The 27,908-nt window shown below is 47.4% G+C and overlaps 11 protein-coding genes across 11 annotated transcripts; 6 read left to right on the top strand and 5 right to left on the bottom strand.

Annotated features, from left to right (window-relative positions):
• Positions 1-782: 782 nt before the first annotated feature.
• On the top strand, positions 783-1,372 carry I302_106368 (uncharacterized protein; the record flags this gene model as incomplete). The annotated part of the gene is made up of 4 exons (XM_019192107.1): positions 783-916; positions 986-1,036; positions 1,114-1,282; positions 1,355-1,372. 4 exons carry the CDS (start codon positions 783-785, stop codon positions 1,370-1,372), a joined length of 372 nt encoding a protein of 123 aa, XP_019046737.1.
• A 975-nt stretch (positions 1,373-2,347) lies between these two features.
• On the top strand, positions 2,348-3,257 carry I302_106367 (uncharacterized protein; the record flags this gene model as incomplete). Its single annotated transcript, XM_019192106.1, has 3 exons — positions 2,348-2,916; positions 3,032-3,085; positions 3,170-3,257. 3 exons carry the CDS (start codon positions 2,348-2,350, stop codon positions 3,255-3,257), a joined length of 711 nt encoding a protein of 236 aa, XP_019046736.1.
• Positions 3,258-3,693: 436 nt separating this feature from the next.
• I302_106366 (uncharacterized protein) lies at positions 3,694-4,306 on the top strand (the record flags this gene model as incomplete). Its single annotated transcript, XM_019192105.1, has 3 exons — positions 3,694-3,797; positions 3,856-4,068; positions 4,141-4,306. 3 exons carry the CDS (start codon positions 3,694-3,696, stop codon positions 4,304-4,306), a joined length of 483 nt encoding a protein of 160 aa, XP_019046735.1.
• A 681-nt stretch (positions 4,307-4,987) lies between these two features.
• I302_106365 (uncharacterized protein) lies at positions 4,988-5,305 on the top strand (the record flags this gene model as incomplete). The annotated part of the gene is made up of 1 exon (XM_019192104.1): positions 4,988-5,305. One exon carries the CDS (start codon positions 4,988-4,990, stop codon positions 5,303-5,305), a length of 318 nt encoding a protein of 105 aa, XP_019046734.1.
• A 472-nt stretch (positions 5,306-5,777) lies between these two features.
• On the bottom strand, positions 5,778-7,286 carry I302_106364 (uncharacterized protein; the record flags this gene model as incomplete). Its single annotated transcript, XM_019192103.2, has 7 exons — positions 5,778-6,065; positions 6,133-6,178; positions 6,308-6,627; positions 6,706-6,761; positions 6,851-7,010; positions 7,064-7,135; positions 7,197-7,286. The coding sequence occupies 7 exons, from the start codon at positions 7,284-7,286 to the stop codon at positions 5,778-5,780; spliced, it is 1,032 nt and encodes a 343-aa protein (XP_019046733.2).
• A 21-nt stretch (positions 7,287-7,307) lies between these two features.
• I302_106363 (uncharacterized protein) lies at positions 7,308-7,881 on the bottom strand (the record flags this gene model as incomplete). The annotated part of the gene is made up of 4 exons (XM_065870258.1): positions 7,308-7,355; positions 7,420-7,482; positions 7,541-7,673; positions 7,835-7,881. 4 exons carry the CDS (start codon positions 7,879-7,881, stop codon positions 7,308-7,310), a joined length of 291 nt encoding a protein of 96 aa, XP_065726330.1.
• A 408-nt stretch (positions 7,882-8,289) lies between these two features.
• Positions 8,290-12,745, top strand: I302_106362 (uncharacterized protein; the record flags this gene model as incomplete). The annotated part of the gene is made up of 8 exons (XM_019192102.1): positions 8,290-8,610; positions 8,684-9,228; positions 9,312-9,806; positions 9,962-11,665; positions 11,789-12,014; positions 12,174-12,295; positions 12,447-12,633; positions 12,695-12,745. 8 exons carry the CDS (start codon positions 8,290-8,292, stop codon positions 12,743-12,745), a joined length of 3,651 nt encoding a protein of 1,216 aa, XP_019046732.1.
• A 520-nt stretch (positions 12,746-13,265) lies between these two features.
• Positions 13,266-15,257, top strand: I302_106361 (uncharacterized protein; the record flags this gene model as incomplete). Its single annotated transcript, XM_019192101.1, has 3 exons — positions 13,266-13,429; positions 13,582-13,723; positions 13,860-15,257. The coding sequence occupies 3 exons, from the start codon at positions 13,266-13,268 to the stop codon at positions 15,255-15,257; spliced, it is 1,704 nt and encodes a 567-aa protein (XP_019046731.1).
• A 150-nt stretch (positions 15,258-15,407) lies between these two features.
• Positions 15,408-17,403, bottom strand: I302_106360 (uncharacterized protein; the record flags this gene model as incomplete). Its single annotated transcript, XM_019192100.1, has 6 exons — positions 15,408-15,858; positions 16,054-16,264; positions 16,373-16,467; positions 16,569-16,762; positions 16,877-17,010; positions 17,202-17,403. The coding sequence occupies 6 exons, from the start codon at positions 17,401-17,403 to the stop codon at positions 15,408-15,410; spliced, it is 1,287 nt and encodes a 428-aa protein (XP_019046730.1).
• Positions 17,404-18,201: 798 nt separating this feature from the next.
• Positions 18,202-20,760, bottom strand: I302_106359 (uncharacterized protein; the record flags this gene model as incomplete). The annotated part of the gene is made up of 8 exons (XM_019192099.1): positions 18,202-18,509; positions 18,605-18,632; positions 18,707-18,946; positions 19,032-19,327; positions 19,402-19,583; positions 19,689-19,807; positions 19,867-20,082; positions 20,503-20,760. The coding sequence occupies 8 exons, from the start codon at positions 20,758-20,760 to the stop codon at positions 18,202-18,204; spliced, it is 1,647 nt and encodes a 548-aa protein (XP_019046729.1).
• A 2,691-nt stretch (positions 20,761-23,451) lies between these two features.
• I302_106358 (uncharacterized protein) lies at positions 23,452-27,010 on the bottom strand (the record flags this gene model as incomplete). Its single annotated transcript, XM_019192098.2, has 9 exons — positions 23,452-23,832; positions 23,952-24,109; positions 24,209-24,258; positions 24,322-24,439; positions 24,625-25,089; positions 25,275-25,713; positions 25,802-26,679; positions 26,786-26,813; positions 26,945-27,010. 9 exons carry the CDS (start codon positions 27,008-27,010, stop codon positions 23,452-23,454), a joined length of 2,583 nt encoding a protein of 860 aa, XP_019046728.2.
• Positions 27,011-27,908: the final 898 nt, after the last annotated feature.

The following is a 27,908-nucleotide window of genomic DNA, read 5'->3' as shown; positions in this document are numbered from 1 at the left end:
GTCCTGGCTTCAGGGGTTCTCTTTTCCGTGTCTTAGCATTCAGAGACATGCCTTGCAGATTTCCCTTTCCGAGACTCAGTCTGATATTCGCGGACTATTACGCTGAGCCCGACAATCTGTCTCCATCTCTTGGATTGACTGGGAGTAGGCTTGAGCCGATAACCCGGATTGTGGCGCAAGTTTACCAAGACGTTATCGTTTGCGTCCCTCTGCGCCGCTTTGGGGATTGGTGATGATACAATCTCTGGTGGTGGACAGAAGTCTTGATGATCGAAAATGTTGGATGCAGAGAAACATGTTTCGACACGACTTCTCATCTTATTGGTCCCCGATGTCCTCATTTCCATTACTAGCACCGTCTCTACAAGTCGGCCAGAGCCTCGAACAGAGGGTCGATGCAAGGAGGATTTTTTTCTTCCCCATTTGCCATCGCGTTACCCACCGTCATGCGGTGTCATGAGGTCCAGAATTGAGAGCTTTGATTGTGAGTGAGGCCGAGACTTCAGTGCTGAGACTTGCTTAGCGTTAAAAGTCCAGACAACGAAGGCCTACACATCTGTCACTTCTTGGTATTCTCGAGGTGCCAATCAGAGCCTGGACCACAACCCGTCAAGAGCCTCGATGCAAGTGACTCGATTTTTGAGGAAAACACTTCAGAATCCACAGTATAAAATCCGCTTCAGAATTGACCTTGACATCTTTCGCCACTCACTAAGTACTTTTACTTTGATCATCACAGCCTGGTTCTGATTACAAGATACACCTCTGAATCCCAATACACAATGACAGCTATCAAAGATTGGGAAACCACCCATCCCGACGAGGGTCGTGGTTGTCGCTCCCCTGGAGATTCGTCTTACAGCATGAGAATCTCCACAGGCATGGGCAGCGATTACGGTCAGTCTGGCGAATGTCCGTAAGTCACGACTAAGTCCAATTGACATACTCACCATATCTCTGATGCTTTTGCTGAAAAAGATTACAGAACCATATTGTATGACCCAATTTCGGGAAAGAGGTATCTTGATTGCGAAGGGTGAGTCGACTACCCATCCGCATCGAATTTATAGACGAAACTCTATTGGCGAGCCCATTTCTGTTCGTCTCCTGTAGCACCCATACAAGTTCAGCCTTGGAACAAGCCATCGACAAGAAATGGGATGTCGATACCGAAGGTTATAATTATTTCTCGGGAGACGCAAGATACGCCGTCACAATCACGGCCGACGGATCAGCCCTCTATAATCCGAACTTCGTTTGCGCTTTACAAGAGAAGGCTGGAGTGAGCACAGATCACTCGGCACGACGTGACTTGGAATATCTACGATTCGATCCCATTGACTTCTTTACGCAGGGTTGGTCACAGCTATGATCTAAGACCTGACTGACTGGCTAATTGCTGGGCTAGGGTACAGTCGTTTATACTAATGTGGCACGAGTTTTATGCTGCATCGTATCATCTGATGCTCGGAGACGACTGTGCTGCTACTGCCGTCCAAGCTGATCTCAAGGCGCCGTCGACCGGGGGGGATCACTTCCTCATTTCCGTCGCATGCAGTGGATTAGAATAGTCAATGTTGACAAAGTCATGGAAAAACATACTGTATGCGTCTGGTAGGCTCTTGTTGCCATTTCTTGATCGACATTCAAGATTCTCTCGAGGGATACAAAGGATGAGCTACCAACAAGGTGCTACATGTTCCATTCTGCTACTCCCTCCCTATTTTGACTTCCTTCCCCACTGACCTTGACCAGTGCCACGTGGAGGAATATCCTGGTCAGGTTTTTGACTTTTTCGAGCTTCTTGAGCGGCTCTCCTTTGATGAGCCGTCCGATACCATTCAGACGGCATAGAGTTGCAAACAAGTACGATCTGCAGACATGTCATCCCTCTTGAAGTGCCACCAAGTCAATGCAATATCTCAATCGTTCTGAACTATGGTGAGGACGTGGGAAAACGGATTGACAGGTCAACGCAGTACGAGTATAGGCGGTGGTGGTGATTCGATATGTGCATCTAGTACCCACAGTGGTGTCAACGGCTGCGTCATCGCCATGAACACTGTTTCGTATCGGATGACGGCGGGCCAGGGGCCTTCTGATAAAGGATCGAAGGCTTCCCAGCTTTACACGATGTGACCGCCTATCTTCTTTTTACACCTTACCCCCAAAGTACTGTAGGGAATATGCACCCTATCCCATGGCAAAACCTGTCACCTCAGATTGTTGCCTTGCTTCCTCATTTAGCTATTTGCCCTCCACGCATAGCTCGACCCCTTCAGAGGCGGCATTGCTGACTGGACATCTCAACGAACCTAACACATCTGAGCTGTGAGAGTGTACAACCATGCCGAATCGCCTGCGAAATCCTTTCAAGCGGACGAAGTCTACTAGATCGACAGCCACCGATAATAGCTCGATCTTCAGCACCGATTCGTCCACACCTCTTTACAAGCCAGGCCATGCCATTGATCCCTCAAAGCAACGGATCCCTGCTGGTGGCTATATAAGCGACTCTGAAGATGAGGAGAAGTGGTCGGCATCTGACCTGAGTATTCAAAATCCGTCCACCAAGTCCTCAGGCGACAACACCGAAGCTGCAGGAGGCCAAAAGAGTGTTGGGCTTGGGGCAGCTTCACGGCTAGCTGACAATCTCAGCTTCATGCGGAATGTAGTACTTTCGCGATCTAAATTCTCAACTACCAAGCTTCCCTCTGGAGGAAGCGTAACACGGTTTGCCTCAAACGCTCCAGAGGTGGTCAATAAGTGGACCTCGCCCCCAATTGTTACCGGTACCGAGACAAATTACAGTACCCTAAGTGTCCAATACGGTCTTCATCGTCTTTGGCAGCAACGTCGAGAAGATTTTGCCGAAGCTGACTGGATCGAGGGTTGGAGCATAATTCACAGTCACAGGTGAGTCGCAAGGTCCAGCTCTCACTTAGGTTTCCCCCTCGGCACCGCATTATCAAGTTCTTGCGCTGAATTTCATCAACTCACGTCCTTCATTTCTCGATCTTATCATTCACAGAAATCCCTCGAAACGAAGCCAGATGTGTGACGCCGCGAGGGAGGAGCGCTCTGGGTAAGCTCCTCATCTCGTACCCTCACATCTCCCCAAGTGGTGCTGAGCTCACCATCACTTGGATCCGCCTGTGTAACATTGTAGGGTAGATCAAAGAACATTATATCAGAAATGGGCCTCGTTGAGAGAAGAGATGCGAAACCTCATGGAATACGGTGCCGTCGGGGAGTGATCGCGCTTTTTTGATGGTGTAGATCCGGGTGGTTGGCCTGACTCCTGCAACCACCAGTATTTCCAATCGATCCGGTCGTACAGCAAATCCAGTACAGTATCGATAATGGATACTGTGATAAGTTGAGCAGAGGTTGAGAAGATGCGAACAGATTGGTGTACTTTGCGAGATATACATTTCTTGGAAAGATACTCCTATAATTTTAGCGATTGGGCGAGGTATTTCTTGGTGCCAGAACAGATAATTGGAACCTATGCTTCTGATGATTGAACCATCTGCCTCCATGTATCACGGGGGATGACATCTGTTGAAAAAGAGGCAGGGATGACATCTGTCTGACTTGCTCTAGCTGTCTTGTATGTCCCGTTCAAGTCATGCTCCATTCGTTCAAACTCGACGTACATCCTACTCCTGCCGGATTAGATCGTAATCAGCAATGCCCAGTTCAGATAAGCCCCAAACGAACGGCGGTACCAATGATGGTGATACTGCTGTACAATTCCAAGTGGTATCTCTGATGGCTTCACATGAGGTGAAAGCGTGAGTTGAGCGGGATACTGTGCAGTCCAGCCCACGGCTGACGGTCAAACGAATGCAGGCGCCATGAGGAGGTATTTCGTGCTTTGACGTCATCCCTCGCCCCTGTCACCGAAAACCAATTCCCCTCTAGGTCTGACCACACTCGCTCGTACTCCATCAAGTTTGATGCGGAGAAGGAAAATTACGGTAGATACCCAAATGAAAGACTGTCTGATGGGATCTCTAAAATGCCCGACAGAGCGAACCATTTAGGCCAAGGAACTACTTCCGTGTATGTGTCTCTGTTCTTCCACCAAGATCTCATGTGGCTGCTGGACCGCTAGCTGATGTGTCTCAGTGATAGTTTCGATAAAGTGCCAGGTCGATACTATAATTCCGATATGACTGAAGATGCCGTTAGATCGATCCAACCTTTGGGGTTTGATGGAGATCTGAACCATCATAAATCGAGTATGGCAGAACCTGGCTCGACCGGGTGTAATCCCTCACGGGAACTGGACGAGGAGTAGAGCACCGCTTCTCAATAAATCGCAGGCACCTTCCATGTATAGGCTAGGTCGATCTGGCAATGTGATCAGAGTATGTTTGAACAGTTACAGAGCATGCATATGTAAGCATAGTAGTGGTCCGACACGTATCAAAAATGGACTTCAAGTGACTGCTGCACTGCACATACAGCAAGAAGCAGGATCTCAACACGTCAGAATCATTTTGTTTCAGTCCGTGTAGTGCTTCGTCTCCTTTGCTTCTGTGCTATTTCAATGGTCCAGGCTTCGGAAGCATCACAAAAACATGTCTTCTCTCTGCCCGAGCTTCTGATTCACTTATATTATCTGAACGATTCGTAGCGAGTTCAAATACAAGATCTACATTGATTCGAATCGACTCGACTCGACTCGACGCGATGATGAGAAGTCATATAAGCGTTAATGTCATCCCCATGAAAGGATCTAGATACTGTAGAACCATGAGAAGGTTCGTGTGATCCTTTGAGGTGAGGTGAAACCTTACGAAGTCCTTTCTGTCCTGCCTGACCATGGTCAAGGTATATATAACACTTCGGCTCAACGAATATGCACAGTTCAATTCCCATATCACAACTGTTTGATCTTTGTTTGTTTTTGTTTTTGACTCTCTTTGGCGAGCTGGGAAATAGCATTAAACTCTTGACTTATTAACCTGACCGTACGATGTCAACACCAGAAAAGACCGAAGCAAATCCTACCACCCGCACCGAATCTGAGGGCACTCGCACTTCTACTTCGTCTTCTGCTTCCAGACGCAAATCAGTCACCTTCGCCCCGAACATTTCGACCTTCATCCCCGACAACACGGTGCGTCCCGACGAACTGCAGGAAGATGCTCCTGTGGGTGATGTAGGTGGAAACGCAAGCGATAGAGCACAATTTTCATCGATGAGCCACTCGATAGGCCCAGTTCCTTCTTCAGACATTCGGGGTGATAAATCCGGGGTTGGTATTTCAGATGACACCAATGGTTCGCAGTGAGTTTTTGATGAGTTTTCTTCTACATTGCTACGTAAATTTGACTTTGATGAGATGCGTGCTGATGGACGCTGGATTGTTGATACCGAGAAGCAATACCGAACAACCTTCCTTCTCATCTCTTGGCACAAGCGGTCGTGGGATGTTCTGAGCCATGGGGCTATGGGTTATACGAGGTTTGACATCTACCTAGATATCCATTCTCTACAACTCGCATATTATTGGCTACTTCAACGAGTACCAGTTCGCGTAAAACTGGATGACGAGATGTACATGCACAAATTGGTTTTCATATACATGCTATATACATGAATGTCGTTTATCCTGTCCAACGACATGATACGGTTTTGTAAGGAAAGATGGGATTCGTTAAATTGACATGATTGATACTTTGAGCCTGATTGTTACCTTCCTGAACGAACGTGGAATTTCCATCTTTTCACCTTCCTGATATTCATAAACTCCCAGCCATCACTCAGATCCTATGTTGATTCAATTGCCTTTCCAAAGCACTCCCAGGGTGTTCCTCGATATCATCACTGTTGTTGACCACTTCTGCACCCTGCCCTGCAAATCCTGGACCAACACCTGCACCGGGCTCATGGGACGCTTGCGTAGCTTGTGGGAGTGTATGACTCTGAGTTGGGGCGGGATGAGGAGCAACTTGCATTCGGACAAGGTTTCGGAACGATCGGACCTCGTCGAGGATGAGGTTTCGCATGCCGGTAGTGGAGTCTTCTTGCTCGAAGGAGAAGTCGAATGGCTGTGGGAAAGGGAGAGTGAGATCTTGCGTAATGAGGCATTAGGGTGGATGAGGAGACATCACTCACGATTTCACATGATGGCTCATCGGCTGGATCGTGCCATACAGCGAGACTACACAGCGCACATGGAATGATTAAAGGGTCCAATTAAACAAGGTCACGAATGAATGAATCACCAAAGCGAAATGGGAGATGAAACATTCTTATAAGATGTGATCTAAGATGATACCCAACGACTCACTAAGGGTGCTCGAGGGCTTCCTCACAACCAAACCTCTTCAATGGATCAAAGGTCAACAGCTTCTGCAACAGATCCAGAGCCAAAGGTTGAGCGTTCGGGTAAAGAGTGTCAAACCTGACTCTAGGTTTGATAGGCAGCGATCTGATGTAATCTTGAGCTCTTGGTGAACCGACTCTTCGTAAGGTATCTTCAGTAGGTGTACCCAACAGGTTCAAGATCTTGTTCAACTGATCGACGTAATCTTCCCCCTTGAATATTGGTTTTCCTCCGAGTAGCTCTGCTAAGATACAGCCCACGGACCACATGTCGATGGAGGAGGTCTATAATCATTCGATCGTAGACAATCAGCTGATAGGTTGCGCAACTTTGCCAACGACAGCTTGTTGGACCATACTCACGTAGTTGGCGAATGAAAGCATGATCTCAGGAGCTCGATACCATCTGGTTGCGACGTCTATGAGTATGGGCAGTCAGCTACACTTTCACCCCGCGTCTTTACGAGCATCATTCTTGAAGTGACAATGTAAAGAGAATGATACTCACACTCCGTCATGAATCCCGCTTGACCCTGATCAGTCTGCACAGCCCCGGGCTGGAATCCTCTTGCTAAACCAAAATCACAAATCTTCAGTTCACAATCTGCATTAACCAATAGATTTCCAGGTTTCAAGTCTCGATGAAGGACGTTGGCAGAGTGTATGTACTGTTGATACCATGTTAGCTTATCACACGGAAGATAGGAAAGGCGATGCTAACCTTGAGACCACAGAGGGTTTGATAGAGGAATGATTGAAAGTGAGCGTCCGACAATGGTTGACCTGATCGGATCTGGAGTAACGTTAAGCCAGCTCATGGCGTAGTAGAGTTTAGAAGGATATGTGCCGCTTACGATAGCATGGAGATCCGCTTCCATCAACTCCTCGTACAAGTATACTTCTCTGAATTGACCTGATCCAGGAGGGTCGAATACGATATCCATATCATACAGGCTACAAAGGTGTCAGCTTGGACGATACAATGGAGACCAATAGCTGACTTGCCATGTTATCTGAGTGAAGGGTATATACGTCAGCGTGTCATCCTCGGTCATCTCGGTAACAGCTCGAACTCACATTCTTGTGACCTCTGAAGTGATGAAGCAATCTTAACTCTCTCAGACATCGCTTGGTGAGGATCTATCCGGTGTACACGATAAGCTAGACGGTTTACATTGGAAGGATATAGCTCACTCACCTTTTTCTGGAACACGTTTGTGACTTTCTTCACAGCGCATGTCTCCCCAGTCTCATTGTTACGAGCTGACGATACACACCCATAGGCACCTTGACCTAGCTCTTTGACAAATTGCCATGGTTGCTGGAGGATGCTGGATGCAGAAGTAGAGAATATCAGCTGTGACATGAAATGGTGTGATATATGGGGTAGTATAAGGTAGGAAGATGCTTTGGTATCATCGCACTCCCACCTGCGCACGGTCCCTCCAACTGAACATGGGTTGATGGGAATGGGATATAACAAATCACTCACTATACGTTGTTGGGAGTCTGGAAGATCTGCCTCGGGGTGTTGTCCATCTTGAATAAGGAGATGTACGGTATGATATGATAGAAGAGGAAGATGAAGACGATAAATATGAGAAGAAAGGATAAGTATATATAGATGAGATTGACATTCCTCACTATTACCACTACTCTTACTGCTGCTGTGTAAATAGTACGAGTACTAGTAACCTGAAACAACACCCATCCCACGTGGAGACCCCACATCAGGAAAAGCTGTGAAAGGGGGCGAGCCTAATCAACCAAACATCAGCTCAGTGGTTCCGATCGCATGCCTATTCTTCCCCCCCTGCTTTTCGCTTGTTGCCGCTTAGTAACTGGCATTGAAATAATTTCAACATGAAATCAACATTTCATCCTTCCTCCTTCTTACACTTGCCCATCAGTCACTCCTCATCCCTAAACACCACCCCCATCCCCACCATGCCTCCAGCTCGAGCACCACCCAAGCGAGCAGCGCAAGCACCAGCAACCGGATCATCTTCTTCATCTGTCCCCGCTCCTCGTGCTCGAACAGCTAAAGCAGGTCCATCAGGAGGAGCAGGTCCAGATATCAAACCTAGGATCGGTGCTTCCTCATCAGTAAAGGGGAAAGCACCTCTTCGACCATCAACCACCGTCCCTTCGACAGATAGGAAACCAGAGATCAACAAGGGAGAGGAAGAATGGGCGGAATTGATGAGACAGACGTATGGGAGTCAGAAGGGCGCGGATTGGTATTCCAAGGGAGTGAAGAGTGTCGAGGTGGGTTTAGCTGATGTCTGTCTTATGTATATGAAAAATAACGATAGCTGATATGGTATGAATCATACGATAGGATAAATGGGAGCTTTTGCCTGCATTCTTAAAAGTAAAAGGTCTAGTTAAACAGCACTTGGACTCATTCAATTACTTTGTCAACGTCGATATCAAAGCTATCCTAGCTGCCAACTCACACGTCATATCCGATATCAACCCATATTATTACATCCGGTACCTAGACATCAGAGTCGGTAAACCAGCAAGACACGATACCAACCAAGTCGCCAATGTCCTCACACCGATGGAATGTAGATTGACAGATTCGACTTACAGCGCACCGATCTTTGTGGATATTGAATATCAAGGTGAAGAGAAGAAGAATCGACAGAGGGGCGTGCAGATTGGGATGTTGCCTGTCATGCTGCGGAGTGATCTATGTCATTTGAAGAATAAGAATGAAGTTGAGTTGGCGAGGATGGGCGAATGTCCGATGGACCCTGGTGGTTATTTCGTGGTAAAGGGGACGGAGAAGGTCATCTTGGTGCAGGAACAACTGAGTAAGAACAGAATTATCGTCATGAGGGATCCGAAGAAGGACGAAACTACTGCAGAGGTTACATCGTGAGTGATTTATTTCCTTGTATTGACGTTCTTCATGATTGCAACGTGATTTACTGATTGACCTTATATGTACACTCTCTTAGATCAACCCACGATCGAGTTGTGAAAACCTACGTGACTACCAAGAACAAGCGACTCTACCTCCGACACAACTCCTTCAAAGAGTTCATCCCCATTGTCATCGCCCTCAAAGCAATGGGTATCACCTCCGACAAAGAGATCCTGCAACTCATCTGCGGTTCTGACGAGAGATACCAAGAGGCATTCGGTGTATCACTCGAAGAAGCTGCTCAACAGAAGACATTCACTCGAAGACAAGCGCTAGAATGGATCGGTGCGAGAGTATCGCCCAACCAAGCTAAAGATGATGGTGGTTCTTACGGTCAGAAGCTCACTCCCGTCGATATCGCTCAACAAGCCTTGGCAGCGATGGTGCTAGGTCATGTGCCGGTCAGAAATATGAACTTCAGACCAAAGTGTATATACCTTGCGACTATGTCTAGGAGGGTACTCATGGCGATGATTGATGAGCATATGGTGGATGATAGGGATTACGTGGGTAATAAGAGGTTGGAGCTGTGAGTGCTTCCTACCATGTCAGCACCAATGCATCTCGCATTCTCCTATTTAGTGATACCCTTGTTTCCTTATTCCTGCACTCCCCCTACTCTCCTCAACTAGTTTGCCTTATCAGATTCGATGAGTGTCAATACTGACTTTTGTATTTCCACAGTGCCGGTCAACTCCTCTCCCTGCTCTTCGAAGATTCCTTCAAAACCTTCAACAGTGAGCTCAAGCGACGTATGGATAAGATCCTGGAGAAGAAGCAACGTGCCGGTCCCTTTGATGCTGGATCGCTCATCCGACAAGGTGGAGATCCCATCACCTCGGCATTCGTTAGATCCATCTCAACCGGTAATTGGTCATTAAAGCGATTCCACGTCGAACGAGCTGGTGTCACCCACGTGTTATCGAGGTTATCGTTCATCGCTGCGTTGGGTATGATGACTCGTATATCCTCTCAATTTGAAAAGACCAGAAAAGTGTCTGGTCCGAGAGCGTTACAACCTTCCCAGTGGGGTATGCTGTGTCCCTCCGATACGCCCGAAGGAGAAGCTTGTGGACTGGTCAAGAACTTGGCTCTCATGACCCACATCACTACAGATGTACCTGAAGAACCTCTGTTGAAGATTGCTTTCTTACTTGGTGTAGAAGATATATCGCTCTTGACTGGAAACGAACTCTACCGCCCTGGTGTACACCTTGTTCAAGTCAACGGTACTCTCATAGGTGTCACTCATCTAGCGAAGAAGTTCGTACGAACATTCAGAAAACTACGACGAGCGGGGCGAACCTCTGAATTCGTCTCGATCTATATCAACCACCATCAACGTACCATCTACATCGCTTCGGACGGAGGACGTATCTGTCGACCGATGATCATAGTCGAGAATGGTAAACCCCGAGTCACATCGCAGCATATGAAATTGCTCAAAGAGGGTAAAGTGACGTTCGATCATTTCCTTCGATCAGGTCTGGTGGAATACCTGGATGTGAATGAGGAAAACGATTCTTTCATCGCTTGCTACGAGAGCGAGATCGTCAAGGAGACTACACACCTCGAGATCGAACCGTTCACCATCCTCGGTGCTGTCGCCGGTCTGATCCCCTATCCTCACCACAACCAATCTCCGCGTAACACCTATCAATGCGCGATGGGTAAACAAGCCATCGGAGCGATAGCGTACAACCAGCTCAACCGGATCGACACGTTGTTATACCTCATGACATACCCTCAGCAACCTATGGTGAAGACCAAGACCATAGAACTTGTTGGATACAACAAACTCCCAGCTGGTCAAAATGCCACTGTCGCCGTCATGTCATACAGTGGATACGATATCGAAGATGCCCTGATCCTCAATCGTGCATCGGTAGATCGTGGATTTGGAAGATGTCATGTCCTGAAGAAACAGACGATACCCATGCGTACATTCGCTAATGGATCGCACGAACGGACTGCCTATCCCGACCCACTCCCTCGACCCGACGCATACGCTTTCATAGATCGAGCAGACGGTATGACAGCACCCGGAGCTACCATCAACCAATTCGACGTAATGATCCACCGAGAAACTCCCATCGATACTCGTGGGCCCTCGGCTGATGGGGGTGGGTACAAACCTTCCCCCATTACCCACAAATTACCGGAACCTATCCAGATAGATAAAGTCATGATTACAGAGGGAGAGGATGGGTCTCTGATCAAAATATTGACTAGACAGACTAGAAGACCGGAATTGGGTGATAAGTTCTCTTCGAGACATGGTCAGAAAGGTGTTTGTGGGTTGATTGTACCCCAGGCGGATATGCCGTTCAACGATCAGGGGATCGTACCGGATATTATCATGAATCCACATGGTTTCCCTTCGCGGATGTGAGTTGGTTTGCTCTAGATCATGGCATCTCATATGCCATTGTACTAGCGCATCGCCCGATCCTTTTTTTTCGCATGACCTTGAGATGGTAGTGTGGCTGATAGCTTTATCATTGACTACAGGACCGTCGGTAAGATGATTGAACTCCTCTCTGGAAAAGCGGGAGTCCTAGCTGGTAAACTCCAATATGGAACTGCGTTTGGAGGCTCCAAGGTGGTTGACATGTCTCAGATCTTGATTGATAATGGGTTCTCGTACGCTGGGAAAGATATGTTGACTAGTGGAATTACTGGTCAACCTATGGAGGCTTATGTGTATTTTGGACCGATCTATTACCAGAAGTTGAAGGTGGGTCTCGTCACTCTCTTCCATGATGTCCTGATGTGGTCGCTTGTGACCCTCATCCCATAATTCACCTGTCTTGTATGATTAAGTGACCCCTCTTCCTTTCGCTATTTTTCTGTGATTGTCAAAAGACAAAACTGACGCTGCTTGGCATCACTCCAGCACATGGTCATGGACAAGATGCATGCTCGACCTACAGGTCCGCGAGCCAACTTGACTAGACAGCCTACAGAAGGTAGATCAAAGGATGGTGGTTTGAGATTGGGAGAGATGGAACGAGATTGGTGAGTGAAACTCTATTTGATCTTCATTCATTCCCACCTCAAACATTACACCTGATCAACGCTTTGGTCAAATTCATGATTATCCGCCCCAATCCTTCTGCCAACCTGGTTCGTACGCCCGCTCAATGCTAAACCTCTTTACCTGATACAGTCTCATCGGATACGGTGCTACCCAACTCCTCCTCGAACGACTCATGATCTCCTCTGACGCGTTCGAAACTCAAGTATGTGAGACGTGCGGTATGCTAGGTTACAACAACTGGTGTCCGAAATGTAAGAGCGGGAAGGGTGTGATAGGGTTGACTATCCCCTATGCTGCCAAGTTGTTGATTCAGGAGGTGAGTCGCCCTTTCCTGTGGGTGAAAAAGGTTTGGCTGATGTTTCGGTGATCTGGAATAGTTGATGGGTATGAATATCATGCCTAAGTTGTGTATGGAAGATACCGTATAGGACTGGTTTGAAGGCTGCTCGGTGAAGAGAGAGGAGAGCGGTTGATGGTAGAATCGGGATGATGATATGTAAATGACGAATGACACTATAACGTTTTCTTTTGACCTATATCTTCTCGGTGCATATGCATTCTATGTGTCTCCTTGACAGATCCTTGGTAGGTGTCGTGTATACGTTCGACGTCTGTCACTTCACATACATTGTGCACTTTGAAATGTCTGCACCATTTTACAATATAGATGCCAGCGCCAGATGTGACGAAATAAACCACTCGCTCACGATTCGCCAAAGTGATCTTAAACTATCTTCTCATTTCTCACATCACACAGTCATCCTTATCATCCATATCATACCTACCTATACCGCCCTATCACGTATACCCCTGCCTGCTGCATCTTGCAACAGTGCTATCTATGCCTTCTATTCATTTCTGCCCAATAACGAATATTTGACGAACAACGACTCAACGACTTAACGAAACGACACAACACCATCACAACCACAACTTCCAATAATCACCATGCCCCCCTCTCTGATATACCATGACCTCAATGCCACTTTATACCCCACCAACACAGAGAATGAGACGCTGCTGGTAGTGAGATTCAACGGACCCACAAGGATAAGTAGCGTGCGGATCATACCTGAGGGTGTGGGTCTGGGGAACCTGGGCGATGGAGTTGGGTGAGTCGGACTGCAACATCCATGCTCTCTATTCTGCACTTTTCATGTATATGGATCTACTGCGTCGCCAACATCTCGAAGCGTCGATAGATAGTCCAATACTTCTGAGTCTTGTCATGAGTATGGGATAGCTAAGTTAGTTCTTCCGATAGGACCACCTACCCCACGAGATTCACCGCTCAGCTCCTACTGAATATCTCACCTTCCAACCCTGTCAATGCACTTGCCAGTACCACATTGGAAGTCGTACCTTCTGAACATGCGCTGGATTATCCTGTGGATATGCCTGTGGGGGTGAGTGCTGGCTTCTCCTGATTTCTGGTGGTGTGCGAATGCGAATGGGAGAGTAGGGGTAGAGTACAGATGGACCGACCGAGGGGATTGGTGTAGGAACGTGACATACATGCTGATACTCATACGTTCGACATAGGTGACAACCCGAATGATGATGTTCCGTTCACCCGCCCAGCAACTCAGTCTATCAGTGTATGGATACTCAGGAGACACCTTGAACAACATTGATAAACCTTCACCTAGTCCTGGTCCAACACCCATCCCGCAAACTCCGTCCTCGACCACAGACTTCTCATGGTTATACACCTGGTCCGGACCCTCGCCTTCATCCCTCTTCTCCCTTCTTGCCGAGTCGGTACCTCCTCAACTATCTGATCGAGCGTTAGACTGTCTATCCCTCCTTGCCGAGCTTCAATCTGAAAGTCTCCTGCCCATCTTACTTGACGATACAAAAGCTACGAAATACATCATGACGATCCCCTCTGCATCTGCGACTCCCCTCAAAGAACGGATACTCTCCAATGCCAAATACGCCTTACATCCCAATATCTCGACTTATCTACCTCCTGATCATCCGCTGCGGCCCCTCGGCCAAGCTACGACAAAACAGGAGAAACACGCTGTAGCTATGCAGAATCTGCCGGTGATGGGCTTAGGTGCGATGTCAGTCCTGCAGAATATGGGTGAAGATGATTTGTTGCGTGTGGAAGAAGGGGAAGAGAAGAGTAATCTCATCAGGTTGGTGGAGTACGGTGAAGCTCTGGTAGGGAAGGACGATCAAGAATCAACAAGGTGTTTTGGGAAGATCGTTGAGATCCTGAACCGCCCATTCTCAGACAACATGGCAAATCGATATCTGGCAAGGAGACTACCCAGACTGATTGTTCATTTTAACATGACAGCTGTGGACAAAGAGAACATATCAAAGCTGAATGTCCTGTTGGAATACTCTCAAGTGGTATTGGCATCAATAGTGGAGCTACGAAGCGATATTATCGATGGGAAATCCACCAAGGTCATTTGCGATGAGCTGGCTGAAAAGTACTTGGTCAACTTGCATCAGAACCACCCATTGAAGAATGTGTTCCTCGCTCAGCCTGCTCGATCACCTATCTCAGCTCAGGAGATCGAAGCTCCCACAGCAGATCAAAGGCGGCTCAACCGACTCTCCAACTCGCTCGTAAACCCTCACACCCCGACCTCCCTCGTACATACCCTCACACCTTCCGAACTGGTCTCTTTGATCTCTCCTGAACTGTACAAATCCCTCTCGACCGCTCGTCAGCCTCCATTTGGTATTTCCCCTTCTATCCAGTCTTACGAGATGGAGCAGGGCACGAAAAGTTTCGCGGGCAAGGTGTATACGCACCATGAGTTCAGGAGGGATCGGAATGACCCGTCGTCGATGGGGATGGGGCTGGGAATTAGCGGGATGGGTGGTATGGGTGGATTGGGTGTAGGGTCTAGTGCGGGAGGTGGGGGGAGGGCGGCTAGTAGACATGTTGATAGTTGGAGTGGGGGTGGGGGTCGGTGAGAACATGTCAAGTTGTGGGATAGAGGAATTGCAGACGGACGAGTCAACAGGAAAGCATGTGCAAGCTGGGGTTCTAAGGTACGACATCGAGGTGTAGAACACATTCATCTATACACATACATCTACACAGATCCATCGATGGCTTCAATTCTACCATCCTTTCCAAGGCACCCAAACATCCACCACTTCCTCCGCCTTACCCTGCTCCTCATCAACCACATAAATCCACGGATACCCCGCACAAACCAAACAAGCATGTTGAGGTACGATCCTAACCATCTCACCAATCTTCAATTCATCCTCCCCCTCTTTGAACGCCCCTTCAGAAAGATCAGGTCGATGCACGAGTGTACCGTGTTCCTGCGATATCCTACCCAGATCCCATTTCCCCACTGCCCTCTCTGGAGATACCAATCGACCATATCCTGGATATCGACCTGTATCCTTCGATACGGCCAGTGCACCACAATCGCACATTGCTTCTTCCCTGTGGGGGTAGACTGAGACCACCTTGGATACTACCGTTAGAGCTAGGTGGGAGTCGGGGACGAGCGAGGTGGCGTGTTGTTGGAGGTCGCACATGCAGTAGCATCCTGCGTGGCTGTTGGTTATTATTATTAAGAGTTAGCTTCGAAGATATACAATGATATAAATGATACGGCAAGGCCGATGGGAAGAGATGGTAAATTGTAGTGGGACATGCGAAATGAATCTCGTTGTATAACGTATGAAGCAGGACAGAAGAAGTCTTGATGATGGTGCTCATATCCCGAGTGCAAGGACGGCTAGCACTCACAGTTCCAACTTCCCTTCTAATCCCTTATGAGCCTTCTCCACCTCCTGCACAGCCGCATGAGCAGTGGGCGTTGCCCCGACGGATAATACCCAGTCTCCTTTACATCCCATCTCTCTGGCTACTTTCGCGGCTGATTGCACGCAGTCAATCTCACCTTCGAAGTATGATGAGCCTTTCTTGAGCGTGTCAGAGGCGTAGGACTGGCCGAAGTCTGAAATCAAGTAGAAGATATCAGTGTGGTTTCACTTCTACAACGAGTAACTCTGAGCTCAAACACCCCCGCTATCCGTACAAGATATGTGGAAGCAACGATACTTACGAGAGTAAAACCCAAAGATCTCGACCGCCTTGGACTGTAAGACAGCTTGGATGATATCTTTCAACTGCTGGCTGGTGGGAGGTACACCTGCTCGTCTATGCGTAGGTATCAACATCCATCAGTCACGAGGTTTTTCTTTCTTTTGTTACTCAGAGTCATTACATCGGCCATCTTGATAGCATGGTAATGCACTCACCTACCACCCCCATCAACTTTAACAAAAACACTCCATCTCTGCTCCCTTCCTTCCCTCTCGTTGAACTCGCTCAGAAGTCTGATCTGCTCAGGATGATCCACCATCAATCGGATGACACCCTTTGAGCCGATTTGGGTCTGGGCGGTATTGAGGTCCGCGATTTTGTCGGATCCCACGGGCATCGAGTAGAGGATCTGCAAGTGTATAGAATGGTCAGCGACCGTACTGTACTGTACCGTATTAAGCTACCTGTGTATCTGGATTCTGTCGAGATGAAAGGACAAGCTATCATAGGCTAGACAACTTACATCATCTACCAGGCCTTCCTCTACTAGACCATCCTCGATGATCTTCCACAACTCAATCATCGTCGAACAGATGGTAGCTCTCACTCCGCCTGCAGCTTGGACTTGGAGTCTTGTACCTTCTGTGGTCTTGTGTGCTGAATCACAAGCATAGATATATCAGCTCTGAACTGATGGGCACTGTTGTGACCCATCACCTCGACTCTCGCTCACCCCTTCGCCTCAATCCTCCAGTAATCCTTCCCATCCCTCTGCACCACTCTCCGCTCCTCATTGGAATCCCTCTACCTCTACCCGGTCATATCCTCGAAGCAGCTGCCATACTCACTCTTGACATGCGCTCTAAACAACATCCCCCTACGCTTAGCCTCGCTCGTCACCTCCTCGCAGTTCCTCCTGAACCTACTTCGATCCACAACCAGCGCGGGTGTTCTTAGCTGATTGATTGGTTTACCTACAAATTCAGCTTGGAGGGCTGATTTGGAGGGGAGGGCGTACAGGTTCGTGTGGGTTGAGGTGGATGTGGACATGGTGTGCTGATTTGAGATGGGATGGTGGATTTGTAGCTTGTATAATGATCTCTTATCCTTCTCTGTATTCATGGATTTGTGATGAATTGTATATACGAGTAGGTATTGTACTTTGCAGGTTGTCTCCCATCTCATCTCATCTCACTTTACCCACTCTCTCTCTTGTCGCATAGAAGATAAGAATTCCCGCTTCTCCTCAGGGTAATGATCGGTTAATTCCGGTCCGCCATTCACAAGAGAACCTCGCTTCTTTTTCACCATTTCACCGATCAATCATCAGAGTGGGGGTGGGGGAGTAGAGTGGGGGAGTGGTATTCGTAGTCAGACTACTCGTGGTATGACTGTCATCTCACAAGGTGAATCACTAAAAGAGTGTTCTTGGCTCCAAAGGGCCTTGTTGGATAGTGATAAGGATGGTGCTCAGTCGATGGAGCCCACTGCTTCGCTTTGACTGGATGGAGTTATACGTCCTTTAGTATCGTTGGAGTAGGCAATAGGATTATATCGCAGAAGGAGATGTTACCAGATGGGATTGGATTAACTACTCTGTTCATCCATACCTATATATATATGTATGTATATCAATGGTATCTGGCATAGCAGCACTATGCCAATTTTGCAATAAATGACATATAAGCTAATACCAAGCAATCCCAAGCAGACTGTATAAAGGAGTGTCCGATATCGCACTGTGCCCAAGATCTATATATACCAATCCAACTAACCACCTCCTGTGAGATCCACCATCATACCCATATCATAGCTCTTAGTCCGCCCGGAAATCCTTCCAATTCCCACTCAGCATACAACCCCGTCTTCCCTCCTTCGCAGGACCTTCCCACCCCTCATACCATTCAACACCCCCTCATCCATCGCCACCTCCCCATTAACCAATACAAACCTTATCCCCTCTGCTTTCTGCTTGGGCTCATCGAATGTAGCTTTGTCCTTGATCGTTCTCGGATCGAACAGGACCAGATCAGCTGCTGATCCTTCGGCTATCAGTCCCCTGTGAGGGTATATTCCAATTCGTTTGGCTGGTCGAGAGGTGAGGTGGGAGATCATTTCGTTCAGAGAGATCAGGTTAAGGTCACGGGAGTAGTGGCCTATCATAGGATTTAGAACATCAGCATCCACTCGGCATTCTCGTGAAAATAGACCATTGAACAAAATGAAGGGATCAAAAGATGCGTGAACCTACCCAAGAATCTAGGGAAGGTACCATATGCCTACCTCGCGTGAAAAGAGCATGATCAGCAACACTCATCTGAAGCATCCGGTTCAGCATAAACGTTCTACTCACCCTCGGATGTGTCCCCTTCCCATGCAAGATGGCATCACTGCCCGAACAATGCGTATGATGACACATGATCTCCCTCACGTTCTCCTCGTTTCCTATATGCATGAGACAGCTGGTCGCCAATCGATCTTTGACTAGGACGTCGAAGAAGACTTGAATGGGCGGCTGGTTGGTCGATCTGGCAACTTCGGAGACTCGTCGACCTGAATAATGTTTGATCGATGGGTGCGTCGTAGAGCCGATCTATGGGTGATCCATGTGATTTAATATGCTATACTGTGACATGGGATCGGAGGTTGATGCTCGATAAGAGTAAGATTGCACTTACCTGTATCTCATCCCAATTCGTAGGTATCCCATGCCCACCATCACATCCCGTCTCCTCGACCGCTCTTCTGATCTTCTCTCTGGTCATCTCGTCGCTCAGTCTCTTGAGCGTTTCATTCGGTCCTCCAGCACTTGCCCAGCTAGGTAAGAGAGCGGAGAGAGTGGTACAGCCAGGTAAATAAGGGTATGTATCCAGCGTCACGTCCACTCCTGCATCACGAGCCGAGTCGATCATAGAAAGTAGCAAAGGAGCTTTGCCCTTGTTCTCTGTAAAGTTGAGAGTTGCGTGGGTGAGATCTGAACGTACAACATGAAATGTCAAGTCAGTGTACTGTAAATGGAAGATTTTTGTGACGAAGGATGTGACCTACGTATAGGACACCCAGTCATCCTTCCCAAATCCAACATCTCCGCATAGCTCTCAATAGCCTTGAACCCATAACTCCTATGATGAGGCGCGTAGAATGCACCTGGGAATTCTTTGCCCAACACTCGGCATAAGGAGGTAAGCTCGGAGGTAGAAGCGTACATCCCTGGCGTGTATGTGAGGCCACTACGGGAAAAGGATGAAACGCTTAGCCCATCTTCTAGACTAAGGTGTCGGAGAAAACCTGAGGTTCGGAGGATGGATCCCTCCGAAAGGTACTCTATAACTCACCTAGACATCCCCACTGCACCTTCCTTCATAGCCTTTCTCAACTCCTCTTCCTGCGAATTGATCTCTTCGGGGCTGGCAACCTGGTCCCATGGTCCACAAGCGAGTAATCGGAGGTTCCCCTATTTTGTAAGATACACAATGTCAGAAACAGTACCAAGTCCTGATTGGTATGACCCACCTGAGGGACCAGATACGCAATATTCGTAGCTGTCCTATTCCTCTCCAAACAATCCAAATACTCTTTAACAGATTTCCACTCAAACAGCCCTAATCCCGGATGATCCTCCGGAGAGGGATTACCATTCCATCCTGCTATTTGTTCTCTGATAGCTGTGAGCTGCTTGGGGTTGTTGATGGGTGAGTAGGAGATGCCATCTTGTCCTATCACTTCGGTCTGTAGTACGGTTTTGAATATATTAGTATACCGATATCATTTATCCTTTCAGAGGACTGAGATGACAGAGTGTGTGTGTATATCGGCAAGTAAGTCGTGAATATAGGAAAAGGTCGGGAAATGCCATCGAAAGTGCGGATAGGGCAAACTTCGAGATCGTGTGTATGAGAGAGGAAAGAGAGAAAGCAAGGAACAATGAAAGACTCAATGATTGATTGTGTGTTTTCAACAGATGTGTTTTACCGATGAACAATTAGGAACAAGGCAATGAACAAGAAGAACTGATCGAAAGGAGTATCATCACCGTTATTACCATATACAAGTTAATAACCCGTGATTATCCAGAACCAAAGGAATAGACGACCTCCGATGCTTTCAACCTCGTCCCAATCACGACAAAGGTAGCAAGTAACAACTCACCGTACACCCCTGACTGATCTTGGCTTCATGCTCCGGATTCGTGAGCAGGTACAAATCCGAGTGAGCATGTAAATCTATGAAACCAGGTGACAACACCCATCCCTTGGCTTCTATTGTTCTAGCTTCGTTGGGTATCCGTATACTGCCCGGTGGAGATATTTTGGAGATGAGACCGTTGTTGATTAGGACGTCGGCTTCGTAGGGCTGGATGGAGGGGTCGCCTGAGATGATGGTGGGTGAGAGGAAGAGGATTGACATTGTTTCTGTGTTGGTGGGTATTGGTTGGGGGGATGTCGTTTTCTGTGCTGGATGATAGGGTAGATTATAGTGATAGCGCGTGGTAGAAATACTAACTGTAATAGTATGATGATCAAGATAGATGATACAAGAATACTATACTAGTAAGATACAGTTCGGACTCGGATGGGATGAGGAAGGGAGAAGAATGATCTACACAGAGTGAGTATATATACAAGAAGAAAATAAGAATATAAACAATCAAAGTAGGTTTGGGTACTGTTGCTTCTTTTATATATCGAGAAGTCCTCTTTGTCTCTCTCTTTCCATCATCATCTATTCCAACGATAAAGTATGTTGTTGACTTCTGTCTCACTCTGTATGATGAAAATCTTTCTGTACTCTATGTCGGAGTAGATACCTCCGACTTGATCGGTTGGTAACGATCAAATCACAGTGTAAAGTGTAAAGTGGGTAAGAGTGGGTGTGAGAGTGGAAGACGAGACTGTTGAGTTGATGATGGTGATGAAGGAGTCCTTTCCCGGTGAGACCTGGTTTAAGGCGATGATGATTGATGATGATCTGATTGATGTTCGAGTGGAGGGAGACAGTGACAGTGATGGAAGACTAGTAATGAGATCGACGGTGAAACACCTCCTTTCGGATTAAAGAGATATAGATCAAGTGGGGGTGGATGGTAAATGATGGGATCTACGTATACACAAAGCTATGTTGTATCGTCGAGGTACTCTTACTCACCATCACCATGTCGGACCGAGATGGACGCACGATCTCACGCACTCTGCTCACAAAAATGTATATTATTTATTGTCTATGAGCGTATCGGCTACCACTACCCCACTTTACATCTGAGCATGTGGAATAAGGAATAACCTTTTTGATATGATCATCCGGTTCAAAGTGGGGAAGTACTACTAGTAATCTGATTCAGGGTAAAATAGAAGGAAAGGCAAAGGAAAGGAGAGATAAGCGATAGAAGTAGAAGGATTTGATACTGTATTTGATTGACCGCTGTTTCCCGGGCAAAGCCGGTTATTGCATATCGACTATACCACTGCTCATACCATACCATACTGTACACCTTGCAATGGCAAAAACAAGTGGGGTAGGGTCTAGGCTGACTGCGGTGGTTGAATTTCACTTCAAGTGGGCAAGTAAGTCTAAGAGGTCGGTCGATCAGTATGTGACGGGTGATGGTGATGGTGATGATTGATGGTCACGCTCAGTTTTAGTGCTGCCTTGAAGTGGGAATGATCCGTGTGTGTGTTTGTTTGGCTTGACGGGTACAACTTTAAACGATGCTATGTCTCTTTCCTCTTGTCTTTTCCAGGTTATAGCTTCCAATAAGTCTCAGATACGACAAGATGCGTTGGAAGTTGGAATCGGACATGGTTAAAGGTAATAATTTTCAATCTATGAAATCAGTCGACCACGGAAAGGTATCGCTCCTCATTGAATATTCGTAAGCTGATCGGCACGTCTTGATAGTACTGTTCCCAATCCAAAGAGACTAACGGGTCACCCTGACTCACCCTCCATCATCATCATCGCCATCACATCCCGTGCTGTGTGGTGTGTGATGTAAATCACGATGCTCGTGCGCATCAAACAGAGATTTCTTCCGTTGATGGTGCACTATCGTTGAATCTGGACTCTGATGATTTCCCAAAGCAAGAGTTAGAGAAGCCAACAGATGGTCTAGACCTACTCATCGCTCAGCCTTTGTTTGCAGTATCGTCTACCCCCCACCCAGCTCCGTTTCGTTTCGTCTCGTCTCGTCCTGCATCTGCTCTGTACGTCCGGTGCTATGCATACTAGTATCCCCGAGAAGGGTTTTCGTTCAGAGATTCTGACTCGATGTGAAGATGGTCATCGCTCATCATCATATCTAGGCCGTCGTACCAAGCCCCCTAACCCAGTGGAAAGGAAGAGCAAATAGAATCTATTACATGATGTCACTGTGTAAACTCAATCGACCACCTTCTTATGGGCTTTTAGGAAAGGGTTCCACCTGTCGTATCGTATTCAACATGGACTTGGGCTCGGACGATGACCCATCCCCAGACGGAAAGGGATACAAGTCAAGCCAAGCCACCAAAAGCATAGCACGTAAATAAAAGCATGGGGACCCAACACAACTTAATCACGAAGCTCGCGATTAGACCCCCTGCTCGTGCAGTGTTGAAACTGATATTGATGAATAGCTGATATGAGGCTGGATTGTTTAACTGTCGATACCACCAACTTGACCCTCATCATCATGCCATCACGTTGTACTTTCTCGTTCTTGGGTGCTTGGTGTAAAGTAACTTGCAAAACTTGTTGACTTGCTGCAGGGCTTGACCAAATAAGTTACACAAGTGATCGGTAGTCTCATTACCAACGTATATACAGTATAACCCCTTTATATCTATATACAAAGTACCCGATGATATATCCTTTTATACAACAATAATCTCAAGGCATAAGCAAGATAATAAGGTACCAAAATATGCTCCGACATGATATCCGTATCCGTATCCGTGTTTGACCACTCCTCCTACTGAACAACCAAACTACACAAGCACCCTTTCCACCTGTGATCGAATTCCCGTGTGTCCGCTTGGCCCTCATCAAATCTCGGCCATCAATAATCCTACTTACAGCCCATCTCCTCTCCTCTTCTCTTACCAATGGCACATTCACCCTCGGTCATATCCTACTCCCCCTCCTCTGCCCTATCAACCGACCCAACAACATCCCATTCCCCCTATCCACCTCCCCGCCCGCCCCGCCCAACTTCTCACAGACAATCTCCAACAGGTACCTAATGATCTCATCTAAATTATCAACAGACTCCAATTTCCCATGTGTACCAAGCACACCTTCAAGCCACGTCGTCAATCTACGTTGTTTGTCTACATCGGTATTCATCCCCGGGGCGGAAGAAGAAGAGGTGAATGTGAATGCTGTAGTTGTTGTTGGTGGAGGGGGGTAGGTCGCAGTTGAAGTAGACGTGTCGGTGATTGTTGAGGATGATGTGGAGGGTGCGGAGGGGGAGATGGTCGTTGTGGTATAGCCCCATAGGACGAGCTGAAGGCACAATAAGGAATATTACAGACCTTGTCAGTGACGAATGTATGAGTGGTTGCGCAACACAGGGGGGGTGATCTATCATCCTCGGTGGAATATTGTGTCAGAGATACACTCACAGTCGTATTGAACACCGCCCAAGGAGAGTACAATCCCCATTCGCTGAACAACGCCTGACGAAGGTATCTGACAGATTGCCAGACGCATGTGCAGGCGTCGTCTGTCTTGGCCCAAAGCTTAAGTCGACGTTTGGCATCAGAGTATTGGCGAGGACCAACTGGATCAAAAATCAAGCTCATCAGTGAATTTGTCATTGATGTTATATCAGAAGCTCTAGCAAGGTACAGGAGGTCTGATCAGACTTGAAACAACTCACTCGAAGCACCGCAGAAGCTCGTAGCACCAGCAGCGACATGTAACATTGGTCTAGGCAGTACATGGAGTTAGCAGAGAACACATGCTGAAGATGTGCAAGAGAGCACAACTCACATATCACTCAGCACAGATATGATACATATCGCAAAAGTATCTCTCATATCTCTCGACTCGATCGAAGCACTCATGTGCATCACAGCGGACTCGTAAGCTGCTCGCAGCTGTATGACGGCTGAGATAGAAGTGATAAGATTAGCACTGAGACTACCATGTGCTGGTCGGTGTGGACACAAGATGTTCAATGGAGACTTGACATAGGCAGACAGTTGGCCCACTTCGGGTTGCAAAACTAGATGAGATGAAGGAGGAAAGCCATGCAGGAAGGTGATTGGCTCACATGGACAGCACCGGACTCACCATTAAACACAATAGATCTCCAATGTTTCGTCCCCTCCCTAAACCTGATCCCCATCCCTCCTCTCGTCCGACAGTCCCAAGCAATAGCGATCAACCCAATCAACACCATCTGCGACGTCAAACTATTATCCAAATCCACTTTAAACAAAAACTTGTGTTCCTCCGACAACGCCGACATGATCGCCGAGCTGTATCCCTCCGTGACGACGTTGACAGTGAATTCAGGGTGCAATCCCGGTAAGTATCCCGATTTGGAATGTTTCGGTTTCGTCGTAGGCGTGTTGGTCTGGGTGTATTGACGGATCTTAACCCATTCGGTGGCGTTGGGGGCCTCCCATTGCGATTTGGGGCAAGGGAGATTGAGGTTGTGCGCGAAGATCGATAGTTGACGGGAACAGTGTTGGTTCCAGAATGCTGAGAGTTGGGTATCGATCAGGAGGACGCAGTAGGCCGAGCGACGGCGTTCTGCGAGTGTTGTAATGGTCATTAGCAAAGTTAATGGGTCGTGAGGAGACCGAATGGCATGCTAAGGGTAGTGCCGTTCTTTGATCGTGAGAAGTACTGAAGCAGGATGATGTGTGATGCGGTATGATGATGTGTGATGCGGTATGATGATGTGATAAGAAGGATGATAGCAGATGAACACTCACCCTCCTCTTTCGCCCAATTCGTCCAAGCCTCCTCCTGCTGACTCTCCAAATCCGGTTTCCCCAACACCCCTATCCCCTTCTTCCGTGAATGCGCAACCATCACAGGCCACATACACTGCGCGACAAACAGACTCTCAGAGTTCCCATACCACGTATCATACACATGACAGAGCGTGAAGGACTGTAAGGTCGAGATGGGCATTTCCAGCCCGCATTCCTGGAATAACATTGATCGGATCTTGGAAACGAGTTTTGAGAATTGGGGTTTATGGTTGGAGGAAGAGTGGACGCTGCCTACTATGATCATCAGGACGATGAGCTCGGATGGGGCGAGGGAGTAGTCGAATGTCGGTTGGTGGATGAAGGGGAAGGTTGGGGATGTTTTGGTCCAGTATAGGTCTAGGAAGTCGGACATGAAGGGGAGAGATATGTCGAGTTCCTGGGAGACTTCGTTAGTAACGAACAGTCCTTGGAGAAGGGATGGTGAGCAGACAAGGATGGTAGGAGATAGATCAAGTCACACTTACAGGGAAAGACATCTGCAGCCTACTCAAGAGGGTCTCCATCATCGACCCGTCCCCCCTCCCAGCTCCAGCACCAGTGCCATCTACACCATACGTATCCTGTGTCGGCTGATACAACGCCTGATCCCTCTCAGACGAAGATTGAAGTTGGATCTTCCCCTGAGTCAAGATAGGAGGTAGAATCGGCTGACTCGTAGGAGGAGGAGGAATCGTCTGGGTTTGGGGTTGGGGTTGGGGGTTGAAGAAGTAAGTGGTCTGTTGGTTATACGTATTACCATTGGTATTTGTATTGTTGGAATAATCGAAGTTCATATTAGGTATGATAGGTTCGTTGAAGGGAGGTAACAAGCTCTCATGCAATAAGGCTTCCCACTGTTCCGGTGCCCAGAGTCCAAAACCGAATCCGAATTCTGGTGCAGTTGGTGTTGTCGATGGGATCAAGTCGTTATTGGTGGTTGTGGTTGTGTTTATATATCCTGAGGGACCAGAGAGGGAAGTGGTATTGAATGGAGATGTAGTAGAAGTGGGCATTGCGTTGATCCCACCGCCACCGCTTTGACCTTGACCTTGGTTCATTGATGAATCTGTGTTATTCGATATGGATGTGGATGTAGTGGTAGAAGCTGAATGAGGAAAGGTATTGGATATAGCAGATACAGGCTGGTCCATCTCCAACTCGTCGTCCCCTCCATTCCCCTCTGATCTGGGATTGGACGTTGTTGAAGTCAAATTCTCTTCACTCCGCTTACGTTTCGCAGAAGAAGAAGCGGGAGGTTTGTACGGTTCGTCCCCGCATATGTTCCTTCTCTGGTGTCGATGTAGGAGGTCTATACGTTTGAATGGGCGGGTACATCGAGGACAGTTGAATGTGTCGGTTGAGTCTGTTTTCTCGTCAGCTCGGTGTATGACCCATGTATCCCTTGATTGTTCTCCTGGAGAGTGTTTATGCATAGATATAGATGTAGGGTGATCAGGTACTTGACTCACGATTCGCAGCATGTCTGAATAGATGGTCCTGTATGAGGATGGATGAACATTGTCGATCAGTTACTCTATTGCGGCTATACTAGGATGTACGGTGAGACGAGAAGGTGGGGGGGCAAAGTGGGGGAATGAGAGGTACAGCGATGACTGACTCATACATACCTTCCTGGTGAATGTCTTTGTACATCCCTCGAATGAGCATCTGAAGCATGATGGACCAGGATCCATCGCTGCGTTGAGTCGGAGTATGGATGGTGGTAAGGCTGGTAGGATGGTAGAAGGATGATGTGAATGAGAAAGGATGGATGGTTACAGTATAGTGAGATGGCAAAGTGGGGGATATTTATGTTATATCAGTCTGTTACGAGGTGAGAAATGGTTCCGTGCGATCGATTGCTTAGTATGGTAGTACCAGATTACCACTCATTTGGGTAGTTAGTTGTATTTGTATCTGTGTTTGTATCTTCTCCATGCATAGAGTGATGCTGAGTATATATGTATATATGTACAGTAATATACATGATGATTGAGAAGCATACTCATACACCTATACGTTTACTACTACGCCCTAAACCTCATCCACTACGATGTATGTGCCCAAAGGACGTGGATAATCGTACTGTACCTGTCCGTTTGATGGTCTGTGTGTGTGATTGAGTGTGACTGTGCAAGTGGATGAGCAGCAACATGGCGACACCCCAACACTATAACACCTACGTACTCACGACTCACCATACAATGGTCGAGCGGCAACAGCGATGTTATGATGTGCACTGTCCATCCTATCAAAACTTATATCTCATCAATGTTGACGACGACGAGTAACGAGGAGAATATAAAGTTTAGTCTTTGATCCCCTCGGCGTATTTGTAGTCATAGTTGGGGGTAGTGAAGTAGCATGGATTGGTAGTCAAGATCAAATCATCACACACTACATAATCGATCATCATCAACAATGCTCAGGATCGAAAGGAGTGTATGGTATCGTACAAACATCTATTCGGTTACTGAATGATTACATCGTATCTGATGATCAATCGAAGAATGTTCACATGAGATCTAGGTATTCATATTTGGTATACCACATACATATATCACACAGTCAACTTATCTGCTCTTCTGAGGA

Source organism: Kwoniella bestiolae, chromosome 4 (genome assembly GCF_000512585.2).
Source record: "Kwoniella bestiolae CBS 10118 chromosome 4, complete sequence".
Taxonomy (NCBI): Eukaryota; Fungi; Basidiomycota; class Tremellomycetes; order Tremellales; family Cryptococcaceae; genus Kwoniella; species Kwoniella bestiolae.
The sequence above is the reverse complement of the archived record's forward strand: the minus strand, read 5'-3'. Positions and strand labels throughout refer to the sequence as shown.